At 41.7% G+C, this 18,464-nt stretch overlaps 2 protein-coding genes across 27 annotated transcripts in view; one reads left to right on the forward strand and one right to left on the reverse strand.

Moving 5' to 3' along the window:
• The window catches only part of ATP5PO (ATP synthase peripheral stalk subunit OSCP), a 1,173,690-nt gene that overhangs the window by 781,484 nt on the left and 373,742 nt on the right, over positions 1–18,464 (forward strand). The gene's annotated exons all lie outside the window — the stretch shown is intronic.
• MRPS6 (mitochondrial ribosomal protein S6) overlaps positions 1–18,464 on the reverse strand; it is a 519,933-nt gene that overhangs the window by 66,830 nt on the left and 434,639 nt on the right. For all 7 annotated transcript variants that reach the window (XM_050784651.1, XM_050784652.1, XM_050784650.1 and 4 more), the window contains one exon: positions 13,968–14,043. In XM_050784651.1, coding sequence (XP_050640608.1) covers positions 13,968–14,043 — 76 coding nt within the window. The remainder of the gene's footprint in view (positions 1–13,967; positions 14,044–18,464) is intronic.

Raw genomic sequence — 18,464 nt, forward strand, 5'->3', positions numbered from 1 at the left:
CACTTCCAGAAGTTCATTCCCTGAGAGGTGGGATACAAACTGACAAGGTTCATGCTGTCACCCTGGCTGGGCACTGGAATAGTTCAGGGGAGTGTTTAAATAAATCATGATGCCCTGGCCCTATGCCCAGAGATTCTGACTTAATTAGTCTGGGAAGGGTCTCTGGATGATCCTAAGGTCCAACCGAGACTGGGTTAGAGGAGCATGAGGAGGTGAAACAGGCAACCATTCCTATGCCTGTCACCCTCCCTCCCCTCTCTTTTTATGGGAAAGCCATCCTATGACTGTGTAGTGTTTGGCAGTCTTTGAGTTTTTATCCATAGATGAGGAATAATAAGCCTTGGGTTTATTTTTTACTTTTTCCACTAAATACTTTTGGATGCTAATTTTTTAAAGTCTTTTGGCTTATTTGGAAATGATAATCACTTGTGCTATACAAAGTGCTGTTCTCCAAGGGAGAGGTCGGGGATGACAGGAGATGACAAGAGTGGGGAGAAGAAACGCTGAATGCCCACTCAGGGACGGGCATTGTCACCTGCTCACAGTCGTGCGGACGGAGGCTCTGGTCCTGCCCTCTTCCTTGAAAGTGGATGTCTTCCTGGGGACTGAGTCATTTGGTAAAGCCACAGGAAATTTAAATAAAATATGTAAAGTGCTCAGCCTCATACTTAGAACACAATAAATGCTCATAAATCATGGTTGTTTATTTCCAGGGCCCTTCGTACGTCAATCCAGCCTGCCACTCTGTTTTCATACCAGAGGAAGGTAAGGGAACGCTGTTAGCAGCTTCGAGACGAACATTGAATAAGTTGTGAGGAAAATGTAAAAAGAGTCAGGAGATACAAATCTTTAGATTTTAAGAAGATTCGGGCTAAAAACAGATGAACAGTTAGAAGAACCTTAATTAGTTACAGGAAAGTGTCATGATTCTGGAATGACAGGCTTCTCTGGTTCCTGTCAGGGACACCAGAAGCACAATGACAGGAATTTGGAGGAGAGGTGGAATTACACCACTTTCCAAAAGAAATTTAACCAAAAAAAAAAAAAAGGGGGAGGAGGAAATATTTGTAGTCAGCATTTTGGTGTGACTTTGTCACGTTCAGTCATCAGTTTAATCTGGGCTATAATTTCTGTGAGGGCAGGAACATTATCTTAGGTATCTTTGTACATACAATGTCCGCCACATGGGAGAGAACCAGTAAGTGTTGAATCAGTGCAGGAGACATTACTGGGTATTTTTCCTTCACCTTACCTATCCATTTAAGCATTATTCAAATTTTAATTCAGCATGGGTAAGTCAGTGGATAGCTTTTTAAAATTAATATTGCTTTCAATTGACAAATCATAACTGTATACATTTGTGGGGTACAATGTGATGTTTTGATATATGTGTACAATGCAAAATGATTAAATCAAGCTAATTAACACCTGTATCATCTCACTGTTCATTTTTTGTGGTGAGACATTTGAAATGGACTATCTTGAATATTTTGAAATATACAATATATTATCATTGACGATAGTTGCCCTGCTGTGCAATAATCCCAAACACTTATTCCTTCTATCTAACAGAAACTTTGTACCCTTTGACTAACATCTCCCCATTCCCCTCAGCCACCCTTTCCCCCAGCCTCTGGTAACCACCATTCTACTCTCTACTTCTATGTGTTTGACTTTTTTAGATTCTACATATGAGTGAGATCATGTGGTATTTGTCTTTCTGTGCCTGGCTTACTTCACTTAGCATAACGTCCTCCAAGTTTATCCATGCTGTTGCAAATAAAAGAATTTTCTTCCACTTGTTGGGCCTCAATCAAAAGGACTTGGGCTCCCGACGAGTGGTGCCAGGGAGTGGGAGGCCAAGGCGAGTAGATCACGAGGTCAGGAGTTCAAGACCAGCCTGATCAAGATGGTGAAAACCCGTCTCTACTAAAACTACAAAATTTAGCTGGGCATGGTGGCATGTGCCTGTAATCCCAGCTACTTGGGAGGCTGAGGCAGAGCATTGCTTAAACCCAGGAGGCGGAGGTTGCAGTGAGCCGAGATCGCACCACTGCACTCCAGCCTGAGCCAGAGCGAGACTCCATCTCAAAAAAAAAATAAAAGAAAGAAAGAATTTTCTTCTTTTTAAAGGCTGAATCATATTTTATTGTATATGTATGCCACATTTCCTTTTTCCATTCATTCACTGATGGACACTTACTTTGATTTCATTTCATGGTCATTGTGAATAATAAACATAGAAGTGCAGATATTTCTCTGACAAACTGATATAAACCCAGAAGTGGGATTGCTGGATCATAGGGTAGCTCTATTTTTAATATTTTGAGGAATCTCCATATTGTTTTCCATCATGGCTGTGCTAATTTACTTTCCCACTGACAGTGTGCAAGGGTTCCCTCTTCTCCACATCCTTGTCAACACTTATTTTTCATCTTTTTGATAATAGCCATTCTAACAGGTGTAAGGTGATGTCTCATTGTGGCTTAATTTGAATTTCCCCAATAATTAGTGATGCTGAGCATTTTTTTTTTTTATGAACCTGTTGGCCATTAGTATGTCTTTTTATGAGAAATGTCTGTCTAGATCTTTTGCTTATTTTAAAAATCAGGCTAACTGTTTTTCTTGCTATTGAGTTGCTTGGGTTTCTTACATATTTTGGATATTCACCCCTTATCAGATGTATGGTTTACAAGTATCTTCTCCCACTCTATGGGTTGTCTCTTCACTGTGTTAATTGTTTCCAGCGATGACTGTTTTAGAATGAAAACTTCTTGTACCTCGTTTGAAGCCCAACTATTAAATTCCTGGAATTGCTAAGAAACTTTGTTATTGTCGATGACTCTACAGTCACCTGGTGTGGAGATGCTAGGAAGACATGTGGTCATGCGTTTGGAAGAGTTTTATAAACTAAATAAAGCATCATCACTCGTCTCCCATAGAATATGCACTGATAATTAAAGGAGACTTTTAAAAAATCTTTAATGAGAGCAAGATGATTGAATATACTTCATTATTTTTGCAGGTCTTAGTTTCATTATTTGTGAAACAACAAAATGCTGGTTTTAGAGACATGGTTTTACTGGATGGCCTGACTAAAAAAGTTACTGTCTAAATACAAGAGATCCATGCACATATCTGTACGTACTTGCTGGATCAGAACACTCATTATCCAATCCTTTATACTAACCACCATGAAGGTTTTCTTGAAATTGGACTAATTTCTTTTTCCCTGACTCAGTAAAATTTTCTTTCAATCTAGTCAGAGGACAGTGACATTTTAATATTTTTAACAAATACATTAAAAACTCTCTAAAATTCTTTCTCCGGAAGCTTTTTGAGCAGACTAAAAATGGTTTCCCATTTGAAAAATACACAGATGATGAATTTTTATAGTAACACGTCATTTTCAACAACAATACAGCAAAGTAGTAAAGATATTTCTAAGCATTTTGTTTCCAAAATGCTGTCTCCGTAGGGTGATTTACTCTTGAAAATCAGTAATGTTCTTACTCAAAGTTAAAATACCCCCTTTTTCTTTATAGATCATGTCTATTTATTACTTCAAAAATATCTGCCACCTCACTGACAGCCACATGCCACAGACAGTGTCTGTGATGTGCAATGCTAGTCGTAGTAAAATAAACTAGATACCTCATCTCTAAGTTGGGCAACTCTTTCAAGTATTTTACAACAGATAACTAGCAAAGTTCTGTGTGATACAAAATACCTTCACCATTACTTCCCCTTCTGTTACAGAATACTCTAAAATGTCTTGCATATGTTAAAGTTTTTTGTGTTTATTTCATTGGTTCATTTTGTTTTGAAAGTTAGCCTCTTCACTGTTGTCCTCTAAAACTTTGTACCCTCTGGGGATAACTTCTTCATAATGATAGCTTGCCTGTGAAAGACATGGGAAATGAAAGTCACTTTGGACCTGTCTCTGTAGGATTATACTGGGATTCCTTTTATACTCTGGTCAAATTGGCTGCCAAATCTATGGTTGCACTAATACTGTTCTCTCATAAACCATTGTTCTTGTTACAAAAGTCACTTTGCATTAAAACTATCTTCTCCAGTCCGTCTTTCTTTTAGAGGTTCACAAGGAAGGTAGTCCCGGATGTGTTCCATTACTGAGTGAAATTAGCAAATTCCATAAGATGTTCCTAACATATTCCACATGTTAGAAACATCCGTACATCAATCCAACTATGGAGTAAACCTCCCACACTGTCTCATTTCTCCTAGTATTTATTTCTTCAACTCTTTAGTGATGTTTTCAAGGCATCTTCCAGCTGCATTTGCCGACACAAGAATACATCTTAGTTTACTCATCAGTTTGCATTCTACACATTAGTTTGCAGCTGTTGCCACTACAACAGAAATAACAAGTGTTGGCTGGGCGTGGTGGCTCATGCCTGTAATCCCAACACTTTGGGAGGCCGAGGCGGGCAGATCACCTGAGGTCAGGAGTTGGAGACCAGTCTGGCCAACCAACATTGTGAAAACCCATCCCTACTAAAAATACAAAAATTAGCCGGGTGTGGTGGTGTGTGCCTGTAATCCCAGCTATTCAAGAGGCTGAAGTGGGAGATTCGCTTGAACCCATGAGGCGGAGGCTGTGGTGAGCCAAGATGGTGCCAGTGCACTCCAGCCTAGGCAACAGAGCAAGACTCCTTCTCAAAAAAAAAAAAAAAAAAAAAACAAACAAACAAAAAAAACACAAGCATTTCCTTCATAGCATATAGCTTTTCACCTTTTACTATTAAGTAAGAAACAGTGATCATCAAATTTATTGTGATTGGGGTAAAGTGCTGGATTGAGAATGATTAATGAATGGCTCTAAACATTCAAAGAATTATAAAAGTTTACTTTCACATTCTAGATAACACATTTTTCAATGTTTTGCAAATAATGTTCACTTCACACCAGCTTTAATTGACAGCACAAGTTGCAATACGTATTTAGCTTGAGTTTCATTGTTAATGGTAGAGAATGTAAATTCATATTTCAAGCAGGTTTGGGTTTTTTTTTTTTGTCATTTTAATTCTTGTGTGTGTGTGACTTTTTGTCAGAACAGATTCTATTCATATGGTTCTGCCTCATAATGTGGCCAAAAAGAGTGTGCATCAGTATTATCTGCAGCAAGCAGTTTCTCTACAGGTTTATTGAAAGCTATTCATCTACTTCATGGAGGTTGGTTTTGTTAAAAACAAGATGAACCCACTTACCCAAGCTCACAGATTTTGCAATTTGTCAAAAGGCTCTGAATGCAAGTGAATGATTACAGGGGCTGCTGTCATCCCCTGCACACAGGGGCACATTCTCCCCTCAAGGCAACTCATGTGTTGGATGAAACATGAGACTAGTGATATGAGGACCAAATGTAAGCAGCAGTATCATTCCATATACTGAGTGTCAGCCACACTGAAGTTCTTTCTTATTATTTTAGATTTTTAAAAAAGATCTTTTACTACACCTTTCTTCATAGCAAGGGATTATCTTGAGCACATGAGGTGTGTCTACCCTGTTTCGGAGACCACCATTCCTAACTCAGCTCCCTCCCTGATAAATAAATAGCAACATATGAATTATTTATTCCACAAATATGGGCTTGTTAGCTATTCCCCAAATCTATTTCTTCTCCTTCTTAACACTCAGGAACTACATTTCCTGGTCTTCCTTATGGCTTATGTGGCTATGAGACTGAATTCCAGCCAATGGAATGTGCCCCTTCTAGACCCAGGCCATGAAACCTCCCATGCCATCTTCCTCCTCATCCTCTGTATTACTACATCTGCTGTCAATGTCTAAAGCAAAGTTGGAAGCCATATTTTGAAGACGACAGAGTCTCCATTTGTTTGGGCCCCTGAATGACTCTGTGGAGCAGAGCACTATTCCCACCCCTATCATCAGTTGAACTTCACATGAGTGAAAAATAAATTTGCATTTTGTTAAGTCACTAATACGTTGGGAGTCTATCTGTTACAGAAGCCAGTTACTTTAATTAATACACTTCTTATGTTTAAGATGTTTTGATAGATGTTATGAGGGCTGCAAAAATAAACAGAAATAATCTTGACCTCAAGAATATAACACACATATGCAAATAATCATATTATGAATCTGTCCAGAGCACAAGCACCATGTGAGTGGCCCAAATTAAGCACAATGTCAGTTTAAACAAAGAGAACAATTGTTCCAGTTACTGTGGTAAGAAAATGTTTCATAAAGGCCTTTGTGATGGCCTTTGGAGGAGACAGAAGATTTCAGTAGACAAAGCTAAGAAGGGATTTTCTCAGAGAAGATAGGTATTAATCTCCTCTTTGACCTGGAACCTTGAATACCCAAGCTAAGGTGTTTGCAATTGATCCTGCAGGCAATGAAGAGCCAAGAAGACATTTTGAGCCAGGGAAGATGTAGTCCCAATGGTACATTAGAGAGAGAAAAGAAAGTAGACTAGAGGAAGCACAGAAGACCTGTGTGTTTATGAGATTGATTTGGAAGCAACCACAGTGGTCAGCCTGGTGTTAATAGTTAAAAGCTCAAGCTGCGGGTCGGCTGACCTGCTTGTGAATCCTAGCTCTTCCATTTGTCAACTATACAGACCTTGGATAAGCTACTTTACTAAGCCTCAGTTTCCCCATGTGCAAAAGGTGGATAATAATAGGAAGTACTTCCTAAGATTAATATGAGCAGTAAGATAATGCATCTAAAGTATGCAGCACAGTGCCCGGCCAAGAACAAACACTGTATAAACAATTGTCATTATCATTGGTATTCCCAATGTGAGATAATGGGGACCTGAGCTAAGTTTGTCAGTGGTCATGGAAAAGAGGGCTGAATGCAGAGACATGCAAGGAAGGCAGATGAATCAAAAATAACTCCAAAGTTTGGTCTCAGTTGCTTAGAACCTTCTCCCATTGGAAAGATGGACTGGTTTTGTAAGGCAAAACACAACTGCATTTTTAGACAAGCCAAGTTTGAGGTATGAAGGGAAAGCTAGAGGCATTTGCAGACAAAGTGGAAGAAGGCAGTAGAGAGGGAGAATTTGAAGAAGTGAAATGAATTGTTGGAGAAAGATCCCAAATGAGAAAGGAGCAGATGAGACCAATACATAGGTTAGGGTCTTGTCTGAAAGGAAATGAAGACACATATTCCTCTTTCCTTCTTCTGAGATAAAAGAGAAAGAAAATAAAAAGGGAAGGAAATATCTAGAAAAATTATGATATATGAAACAGAAAAGTTGAAGTAGCTAGTGGAACCTGACCTTGGCTTTTTCTGAAGAACTAGTGGTGTGGTCCTCTGCTTGTGGTAGACATGGGGGCAGAGATCTTAGCACAGGAAGCAACCACCACTTAACACTCGCCATCTTCACTGTTTACCGAAGACCCGTGCCTGTAAGACCTGGGCTCAGTGCTCTGCAGAGAGCATTTTTAAAGGACACTGTTTTTAATGGGAGTTGTTGAATGACCAACTGCTTCTGGCTTACAAGGATGGCAAACACTCACTGTCCTCGAAAGACTAGATTTAAGTTAAAGATCCAAATTGGCTTTCTTTGCTCTGAGGTTGACGGACAGAATTAACCCCAAGGGCATGGCCCATCAGAGTGTTTGCCAACTGACACCAGGTTGTAATTTGATCTCAATGATCCCAGGGATGCTACTAAGGGACTAAAGGCTGGTTTTCACAACTGGTGCTGAAAAAAATTTAAATTTAAATTTAAATTAAAAAAGATGGTGGGCTGGTGAGCACACCCATAGGGCAAGCCCCTGCCTCCCTGCACCAGCACACCTGAGCCAACACCAAAAGGCCCATCATTGACTTCTCATACTCTAGGCTGCTCCGATGCACCCTTGCATTTGATTTCATCTTTGGACAATGTGATTGAGAAGAGAGGAAGGTGCCTGTGGGATAGATACCCTTAGAGACGGTCCTGCCTGGCTGCCAGAGCTAAGTTTCAGCCAAAGTTGAGCTTGAGCAACTCAACTTGGAAGCTCCTAGGTTGAAGACCTCCAGCCGGGAGGAACAGCACTCCACCAGAAGACGCAGGTCACATGAGAACCTTCCTAATGAAGTGAAGCTTTGTTTATTTTTCCCTGGTGGAGGTAATTGCATGTGACATTTCTCTGAATCATTTATTTATATTTTTTTCTTCTTTTTCAGCATAAGAAATTAAACAGATGGGAAAATCATACTTAAAGAGTTTTCTTATTACTCCTGGCAGTCTTTGGCTTTGGGCAACTGGTCAGCATCTTTCCCTGGCTAGAAATAATGCCTGGAAGTGTTTATGCCGCCTTCAGCTTCACAGAGGGCAAGCAGGGACTGCATTTTCCCCATTCGTTCCCTTCATCAAAGTCTTTGTCCAAGTCATAGTACAAAGATGTGTTCTTGAGGCCCTGGACCCCACTCAGAAGCTTTTTTGTTTAATTTGATTCTTCTTGTTGACATTAGGAGTGCATTTAAACATGTCTCTGTCCCCATCTTGTAGCTGGAATCCAGAGTTCCTTGTTAGGAGGTTGGACATGGATGTAAACGTCCCTGATGGTGAACACAGCTGGGAACATGTGCAACTGAGGAGAGGACAGATGGGACGTGGGGGTGCACTAAGGGAGGGCAGTTCCTTCTGCCTTTATGGAGGATATGCCAGATGGTACAGCACATTGTACCCATATCTTTATAGGTGCAAGCCCCAGGAAGATGCATCTAGGGGCTGTCTAGGGAATCAGGAGCCTACTGTGACTCCCAAGAGGATCAGGTTCTCCAAAGCTCAAACCAGACCTGAACCCCCAGGGTATGCCACCCTTGAATATTTATTCTCTGCTGCTAGGGTAGAGTTTACATTCAGAAGACAGAGTTAAGAAAGGTGACAAAACAGGAAGAAGAATGGGATGTGACTTGGGCATGGAGACTTTGGGAGTTCCAGGTATTGATTGAAGTTCAGGTGGCACCAGGATTGAGAATGGGGTCCAAGGAGACACCCCAGCTCCCTACCCCACATCCTGCTTCGTATTTGTGAAACTGGGGTTCTCTGTTCATGTCATCATCTTCTGTCCCCACTGAGAAGGAAAGCAACACCACAGCAGTACATTGCTCCCTGGGGCACTCTTTCTGTCGCCCCCTAATATTTGACCAGAATTCCCTTATCATCCCAGACCGGGTACAGTTGTCCCTTTTTACACACTCCCACAGTACCCAATACTTAATTCACATTGCATTGTAATATACCTGCTTGAGTCTTTCTTCATCACTAGACTATACACTCTGAAATCAGCAATTGTCTTTTGCTGGGCTTAGCACATCTGACTCATGAGAGAAGAGAGTTGAGACCTCCAAGTCCCACATAGGCATATGACATGGCAGACAGGAAAGCTCAGGTTGCTGTGTCCTCTGCCATCCTCCTAACCCTGGAGGTTCCAAGTGTCTGATTGGAAGACAGACACAATACTTTCAGCATGGCACACCCCACTGGCTCTCACACCTGTCTTTTCTTTGCAGTTGCTCCCTTGGACAATTTGAAGCCCTCTCTCCTCCAAGGGCTCTCAATGGGTCAGAACCATTTTAGTGATTTGTGTGCTTCATTCATCACAATGACTGGAGGATGTCCTACTGATAATTATTTGGTGGGGGCAAAGAAGGCTCGACATCTTGCAATGCTTAGGACAATCCCCTGCAGAGAAGAGTCATCCACATAATGCCTGATGTTCAAATGTTTCACCAGGGCTTCATGTAGGTAAAATCTTTGTTGTGTTTTCCATATAAACACAAAGCATTTCTTGGAAGGTTTTTAAATATGGTGAATTTTCCAGGAATGTGACTATCATGTCAACAGAGGGAGGGTTAAAGTCAGGAAACAACAGGTGCTGGAGAGGATGTGGAGAAATAGGAACATTTTTACACTGTTGGTGGGATTGTAAACTAGTTCAACCATTATGGAAAACAGTATGGCGATTCCTCAAGGATCTAGAACTAGATGTACCATATGACCCAGCCATCCCATTACTGGGTATATACCCAAAGGATTATAAATTATGCTGCTATAAAGACACATGCACACGTATGTTTATTGCGGCACTATTCACAATAGCAAAGACTTGGAATCAACCCAAATGTCCATCAGTGACAGATTGGATTAAGAAAATGTGGCACATATACACCATGGAATACTATGCAGCCATAAAAAAGGATGAGTTTGTGTCCTTTTTAGGGACATGGATGCAGCTGGAAACCATCATTCTTAGCAAACTATCACAAGAACAGAAAACCAAACACCGCATGTTCTCACTCATAGGTGGGAACTGAACAATGAGATCACTTGGACTCGGGAAGGGGAACATCACACACCGGGGCCTATCATGGGGAGGGGGGAGGGGAGAGGGGGGAGGGATTGCATTGGGAGTTTTACCTGATGTAAATGACGAGTTGATGGGTGCAGGACACCAACAAGGCACAAGTATACATATGTAACAAACCTGCACGTTATGCACATGTACCCTACAACTTAAAGTATAATAATAATAAATAAATTTAAAAAAAAACAAAAAACAAAAAAACAGAGGGAGGGTTGTATTTTGTTTGCTAAGAGTCATTCACCATTTGGGACACCATGTTACTGACAGCAGTGCCCCTTGTACAGTGTTTGAGTGGCAACATAGCTCACTTGAGCAGGCTGCATTTCTATCTGTTTCTTTCTCAGGGAGGTGGCATAGTGGCCCAGGTATCAACTTGGGTATTATATTTCCTACTTTATTCCTGCCTGAGCATTTACCTATGGAGACACATACTGTTTTATTATAAATAAGTTTCCATTTATTTTTAAGTCAGAGCATTATGTCCTCCTTTTAAAAATAATATGTGTAGAGAGGTTATATGATTAATTAGAACCTCTCTATGACTAATTACAACAGAATTATAATTCTGTTCTGGGTTGAATTGTGTCTTCCAAAAAAGATGTGCTGAAGTTCTAACTCCCAGGGCCTCAGAACATATTTATTTGGACATTGGGTCTTTACTGAGACAATCAAGTCAAAATGAGGCCATTAGGATAGGCCTTAATGCAAGATGAAGGGTGTCCTTATTAAAAAGGGAAATTTGGACATAGAAACACACATAGAAGGAGGATGGTGTAAAAGACAAAGGGAGGAAACAGCCATCTACAAGCCAAGGAGAAAGGCCTGGAATAGACTCTCACAGCCTCAGAAGGAACCAATCTTGATGACACTTACGACAAGATTTATGGCCTCCAGAACTTTGAGACGATGCATTTCTGTTGTTTAAGCCAGCAGTCCCCAACCTTTTTGGCACCAGGGACTAGTTTCGTGGAAGATAATCTTTCCATGGGATGGAGTTGGGCAGGGGATGGTTTGGGGATGAAACAGTTCCACCTCAGATCATCAGGCATTAGTTACAATCTCATAAGGAGCGTGCAACCGAGATCCCTCACATGCGCAGTTCACAATAGCGTTTGCGCTTCTATGAGAATATAATGCCGCTGCTGAGTGGACAGGAAACAGAGCTCAGGTGGTAATGCCCGCTTGCCCACCACCTACTGCCTGCTGTATGGCCCAGTTCCTAATAGGCCATGCACCAGTACCAGTCCATGGCCCAGGGGCTGGAGACCCCTGGTTTAAGCCACCCCAGTCTGTGATACTTTGTTATGGCTGCCCAAGCAAACTAATACAATTTCATTCCAGAAAAGTAAGGAGGTGTGAAATGTGTTATACAAAGAGGATATTGGGTATGATGTGGTTGAGAACAATTCCTCTATTCAGACTGTCAAGCAGGGCTGCAGAAAATGGCCCCAAACAGCAATAATAATACAAAAATCAGGCTTGGTTTGGCAAAGGGCAACACCGTAATGGGTAATTTCAGTGTCAGAAGTAATCAAAGTATTAAATATCTAGCAAAAGAAAAGAAAAGTAAGCCTCCAACTATGGAGACTTCCTGAACTTGAGAGGGATTGACCACAAAGCTATTAAAGTTTAAAAAGAAAGAAAGAAAATCTATTTCATACTTGGAGAAAGCTCTTAAAACTCTTCTTGCTGTGGACAAATAGCCCCACTTAATGTGTGTATGGATTTTCACTGTTCCTGAAGCATTTCATGTACTTTGTTCCATTAAACTGTTACAACAGTCCCAAGAGGTACGCAGAGCAGATGAAACTATTCTCATTTTATATCTGAGAAATCTGTGGCTGTTAGAGTAATTTGCTCAGGGTCAAATAAACATGACATTTTTCTTTATTAACTAAAATTATTTTGGCTGCAAGAAATAGCCACCAATACCAATGTGAGTAACTTACACATAAAATAATTTGATACCTCAGATACTCCCAGCCAAGGAAGCCATGAGCAACTGGCCTTGGGAGGACTGGAGCCACAGTTCTTTCAGGGCTTTCTTTATCCATGCAGCTGCTATGTAGATGACTCCACAGCCCACCTCCAAGATCTAACTCCCTGATTGAATTTCAGATTTCCAGATGAGAATCTGACTGATCATTCAGGCATCTGACCCTGTGCCAACCAATTGTGCCCAGGCCAGGAGGTCATCCAGTATCAGCAAGGCCTATAGGGTTTTGATCTTATGGTTTAGGGGGAAGTTTCTAGAGAGAGGAAAATCCTTATGTAGCTGAACAAGTCCAGAGAAAATCCATCCTTTTGGGCACTCAGCACACTCTAACCTTCCTGTGCATCCAGATATGCCCCCGGGTAACACAGTGCAGAACAAACAGGTACAAGCACACACCCACTTGCCAGGAGAAACAACTATAGGTATATCCAGCTAACAGTCCATCGATGGGGGAACAGTGCATCTAACATCACTCCTTCTCTTCCTGGGCTCACAGATTAGCTCTATTTCCTAGTCTCTGGGGGAACTAGATGTGGCCTGTGACCGAGTTCTAGCCAGTGGGATATGAGCAAAAGTGTTGGGCATCACTTCCAAGTCTTATCTGCTTTGCTCTTTCCCCTTCACTGACTTGATGCATATTAATATAGTGACCTTGGCAGATTCTGTATATTATGGGGGAAAAAAAAAAAAAAAAAACAACATTGAAGGAGCCTGGGTCCCTGAGTCAATTCTTGGAGGAGAGGCACCAGCAGATCAGGAACATATTTGGAATTTAGGAGAGCAAGAAATAAATTTCTATGGTGTTTGAGCCCTAACACATTCTTGGGTTTGGTTTTATGGCAGCTAGTGTTGCCTTACGCAATGCAGAGGATGATGCTCAAGACACATCTTTCAGAATGTTACCAAACTCCAGTTTGTGTTTGTTCCTTGCCCCTCATTCCATCAGAGTCACTTCTCCCTCCTACAACCCCTACAGACTCCATCACCATCATTATAAATCATATAAAGAAATAGGGAGACAGAAAGAAGAAATCATCCTAGATATGAATCAAGAGACCGAGTTGCACACCTGACTTGGTAACTCTACATCTTTTGCTCATGGGAATTCCTTTTTCTCTGGGAACCACAGAAATGGGCTGCTGGCAGCTATGTTTATCCTGCATGAAATTGCCTCCTGAGGGCTGACTGGTATAGGAACAAATTCCTGACCTAAAAGGGCCAATCAACTTCTCTCTTTCAGGAATCTGAAATTTGAATGACAGAAAGAGATGATGAGACGAGGACCAACCACATTAATAGCAAAGTTCCAGAGGAAGGGTCTATTAACTCCTGAGGTTGACATCACTGGAACAGCATAGTTACTGTCTTTCTCGAGTGGACTCATTCAACTCTTCCCTGAATGAAATGATTTGCCAAGCAACCTTCTAATAAATTTCTGTTAATGCTGCAACTTTCTGAGTTTTTTAAAATTGAAACCAGAAGAACTCTATCTAATGAAGAAAGTCGTTCCAGAGGAAGGGATTTGTTGATCTTCACAGTACCCAAAGGAGGTGCTCTTCAACCATTCACTCATTCATTCATTCATCCATGTATTTAGAAAATATTTATTGGGCTCCTACCATATGCCAGGCACATTGTGCTAGATGTTGAGGATTCAATGATGAATCTGGTCTCTGCTCTCCTGATGCTTGCAGCCTAGGAGAAAAGGGGACATTGGTTGGATAATCTGTCTCGTGAACATGCAGATTTTGAGAGAAAGATTCAGGTCTATGAAAGAGCATAGCAAAGGATGGAATCTAGACTTGTGGACATGAAGAAACAACACTTGCACTAACTATTGAATACCTAGTAGGCATTAACTCCTAGGAGAAATCAATGCTTTACCCAAATCTTTACAAAACTCTGTGATGGGAGCTTAAATAGAAGTACATAGGGAGTACCATGTGGCCCAACAGAAGTATTTTAATTTCTCTGAAAGCAATGGAAAAGGTGTCTCATAGTAGATGAGATTTTAGTTGAGGACAAAAAGGTTTTCAAAGAAGAAAATGGTGGAAGGACATTCCAAGCAGAGGGGAAAAAGCATATGCAGAGGCATGAAGGTATCAAAGTGTCAGAACAAATAGTTCCGTGTGGCCATAGGATTCAGGTGAAGGATATTTGTGAGGGAGAATTTCAGTAAGGAAGCTCGAGGGCCAGATTATGAAGGGCCTCATCTAGGTCATGCTAAAGCAGTACGATTTTATCCTGTGGGCAGTGGGGAGCCCAAGGAAGATGAACACAGGGAAGTGTACAGTAAGATTTGTGCTTTGGAAAGTTCATTCTAGGTTTCCTGAAGAACGGATTCAACCTGGGAGAGAATGGAAGATGACAGGACAATTAGGAGCTATGAACTGCCTCTGCTGTGTTAACAGCTGTTATCTGCTAAATGATCCACTAGAGGCCTGAGGTCTACTATAATCTCAGCATTCATGGGAAAAGAAACAGTTTGAAGTGTCTCCCCAAGCCTTCCTCTCCTACCTCATTCATTGCCACCATCTTGGTTGGCCCAAACTGCCTCAGGTGTGGCGTGTTGTGTGGCTCTTAACTGGTCTCTCTTGCTGTAATCCGCCCTTTTAATCTCTCTTCACGTTGCCAGCTGGTTATGCTCCTGGGACCTCTCAGCTGATCACATTCCTTCAACTCAGGGAGCTATCTGCTGCCTAAGGGTCAAGCCATAGTCCTCTCTTCCCCCACCAGCCTCTCACCCTTTGCTCACTAACACTGACTCTCCTTTACCTACATTGTCTTTAATTCTCACCTCACCCCCAAAGGAAACATTATTGTCCTTATTTTTTAGTCTCAGATAGGCTAAGTCACAGGTCACAGACAAAAGGCTACAGGCTGGTAAATTGTGGAATCACATTTTGAATTTAGACCTGGCTGACTCTGAGGCCCATGTCCTTTCTATTTGGGAATGCTAACACTGAACTCATGTTTTCCAGAGAAACAGAACCAGCAGGATACAATAATTGGCTCGTGTGATTATGGAGGCTAAGAAGTACCAGCATCTACTGTCAGCAGGTTGGAGATCTGGGAAAGCCTATTGTGTGATTCAGTGTGAATCCAAAATCCTGAGAACCAGGAGAGCTGATGGTATAAATCCCAGTACAAGGGTCAAAAAAGATGAGATATGTTATCTACGCTAAAGCAGACAGGCAGGAAGCAAAAGAGACCAAATTCCTGCCTCCTCTTCCTTTTGCTCTATTGAGGCCCTCAGCAGATGAGATATGAGATGGTGCCCACCCACAATGGGGAGTGCCATCTACTTTATGGAGTCCATCAATTCAAATGCTGCTCTTATCTGAAAACACCCTCACGGACACACACAGAAATGATTCTTAATCTGGGTATCCTGAGGCCTGTCAAATTTATCCATAAAGTTATCCATCACAACTCCACCCCTTGTCAACTTGGGCACCCATACATATCTCCTTAAACCATACTTAATCTCCAAATAAAGGTAATAATGAAGTCATAATTCCACCTAACATGATACAATCATCCTGCATACAACGAAAAATACACTGACTCCTTCCCCGGAAGATGAAGTAAAGTCCTTGAGTGATGTTTACTCTTTCCCTTGATACCTCTAATTTAAACACTGCAGTTTAAAATTCACAATACTTAAATACTATGACAAAAATCACTGGATCTTATGTGGCATGGTAAGGGAACAAGAGAGGAAAGAAAACAAAGATACACACACATGCACACACATACACACACACACACATTCATAGCAGAATGAGGAGGAAATATTTGTGACAGTTAAGTCCATTTCTGTAACTAGTTACATTATTGTAGCTGGTATTAATCACCACTTTCTTCCATTACCCATTCTGTTTTCCCTTTGCCTTCAGCAAGCACCTCAGTTGGTTATCGTTCTTTACCCAGTGGGGCAACCCAAACATTCCTTCCCCAAAGGTCTGGGTCATTACCAGCCCAGCCTGGATTGACTGTTGTCATTTTCCATTGACCTTAATCACAGGACATAGTAATACTAAGAGATACCAGAAGGTATCTCCTATAATTCAGACATACTCTTCCTTACCTTCATTGTGGAGATATAGTACAATTTCCCGTTGGTAATCAGGACCAATCACCCCGCCAATACCACAACTCCCTTCCTTGCCTGTGGTTTTTGAGGCATGAGGAGCCCAAAGTGGTTAGATAGTAGTCTTGACTTTCTGTTCAATGGAATCACCGCTGTGTCTCTTGGTAGAAGCATTCCTTCCTCCAGAAATAAGACCTCTAGCCCAGCAGAGCATAAGGTCATAAGAATAAGAAGCAAAATTTTGCTAGTGGGTAATAGTGAGTCACTCCAGTTTCCTTGGACCCAAGAATCCTGGCTATCAGAGAAGTAGCACCATGTATTGGAGGATGATACAAAGCATAGAGAGCCTTCTGGAGAACCTTGCTCTAACTCTGCAAGGTATTACCACCTAGCTGACACTAACTGCATCTGCAAAAGGCCATTCCACTGTTCTATCAAGTTAGCTGCTTCAGGATGGTGGATAACATGGTAGGAAGAGTGAATTCCATAAGCATGGGCACATTGCCACACATCTTTTGCTGTGAACTAAGTTTCTTAATCAGAAGCAATGCTGTGTAGAATATCATGGTGCTGAATAAGGCAGTCTGTAAGTCCATGGATGGTAGTATTGGCAAAAGAGCTGCATACAGGCAAAACACATTTGTATACAAAATAAGTATCTATTCCAGTAAGAACAAAATGTTTACCCTTCCATCACAGAAGCAGTCCAATGTAATCAATCTGCCATCAGGTACTTGGCTGATCACCCCAGGGGATGATGCCATATCAAGGGCTCAGTGTTGGTCTCTACTGCCAGCAGATGAGGCACTCAGCAGTGGCCATAGCCAGGTCAGCCTTGGCAAATGGGAGTCTATGTTGCCAAACCCATGCACAATCTCCACCCTTGCCAACATGGCCACTTTGCTCAGGAATTCACTGGGAAATGACAGAGGTGGCTGGAAAAAGGATGGCAGGTATTCATAGAACAAGTCATCCTACCCATTATTAAGTCCTATTCTGCTAAGGTCACCCTTTGGTGAGCATTCATATGGATACAAATATAATCGCTTTTTTCACCTATTTATAGAGGTATGTCCAACCTACCTCTTCCAAATATTTGTCACTAACATTCTAATCTTGTTTCTTCTAAGTTCCTGACCATCCAGTCAGGATGACCCCAGCCTATGAATCAGTATATAATTGCATGTCTGGCCATTTCTCCGTCCAAGTAAAGTGAACCACCAGAAGTGTGGCTCAGATTTCTGCCCACTGAAAGGATTTCCCTTCGCCACTGTCCTTCAGGGATGGCCCAGAGAGGGCCTGTAGAGCTGCAGCCATCCACTTTCAGGTGGTGCCTGGATGTTGTGCAGAACCATCTGTAAACCAGGCCTGGGTCCTCTCTTCCCCTCTCAACTGATTCCCTACATGAAGCCATAGGGAAACTCCCATGAAGCTGGGAGAGAAGGCATAACAGGGGTGGAACCACAGACATTTGGGTCGCTTTTTCATGTAACTTACTTGTGTTTCCAGGGCCCACCTGGGACCAATCATATATACCACTTCATTTGATCATGGAGTGTTGCTTTACATGCCTGACTTTATGACTTGATGGGTCAGACAATACCCAAACCATGACGGGAAGCTCTGGTTTCATGGTAACTTGGTGGCCCACGGTTACATGTTCAGTCTCTATTTAAAGGCCCAGTAGCAGGCCAAGAGCTGTCTCTCAAAAGGAGAGTAGTTACCTTCAGATAATGGCAGGGCCTTGCTCCAAAATTTTAAAGCCCTGTGCTGCAATTTGCCTACGGGGCCTGCCAAAAGCTCCAAACAGCATCCCCATCTGACGCTGACACTTCAAACGCCATTGGATATCTGCTGGATCATATAGCCTGAGTAGCAGAGCAGCAGTCACAGCATCTGGGATCTAGTGCAGAGTGTTTTCTTTTTCTAGGTCCCACTCAAAACTAGCAACTTTTTAGGTCACTTGGTAAACGGCCACTATCTGGTTAAGTGTATCATAATCCACTGTCATTCTCTATGATCT

The sequence above is a fragment of the Macaca thibetana genome, chromosome 3, assembly GCF_024542745.1.
Source record: "Macaca thibetana thibetana isolate TM-01 chromosome 3, ASM2454274v1, whole genome shotgun sequence".
Lineage (NCBI taxonomy): Eukaryota > Metazoa > Chordata > Mammalia > Primates > Cercopithecidae > Macaca > Macaca thibetana.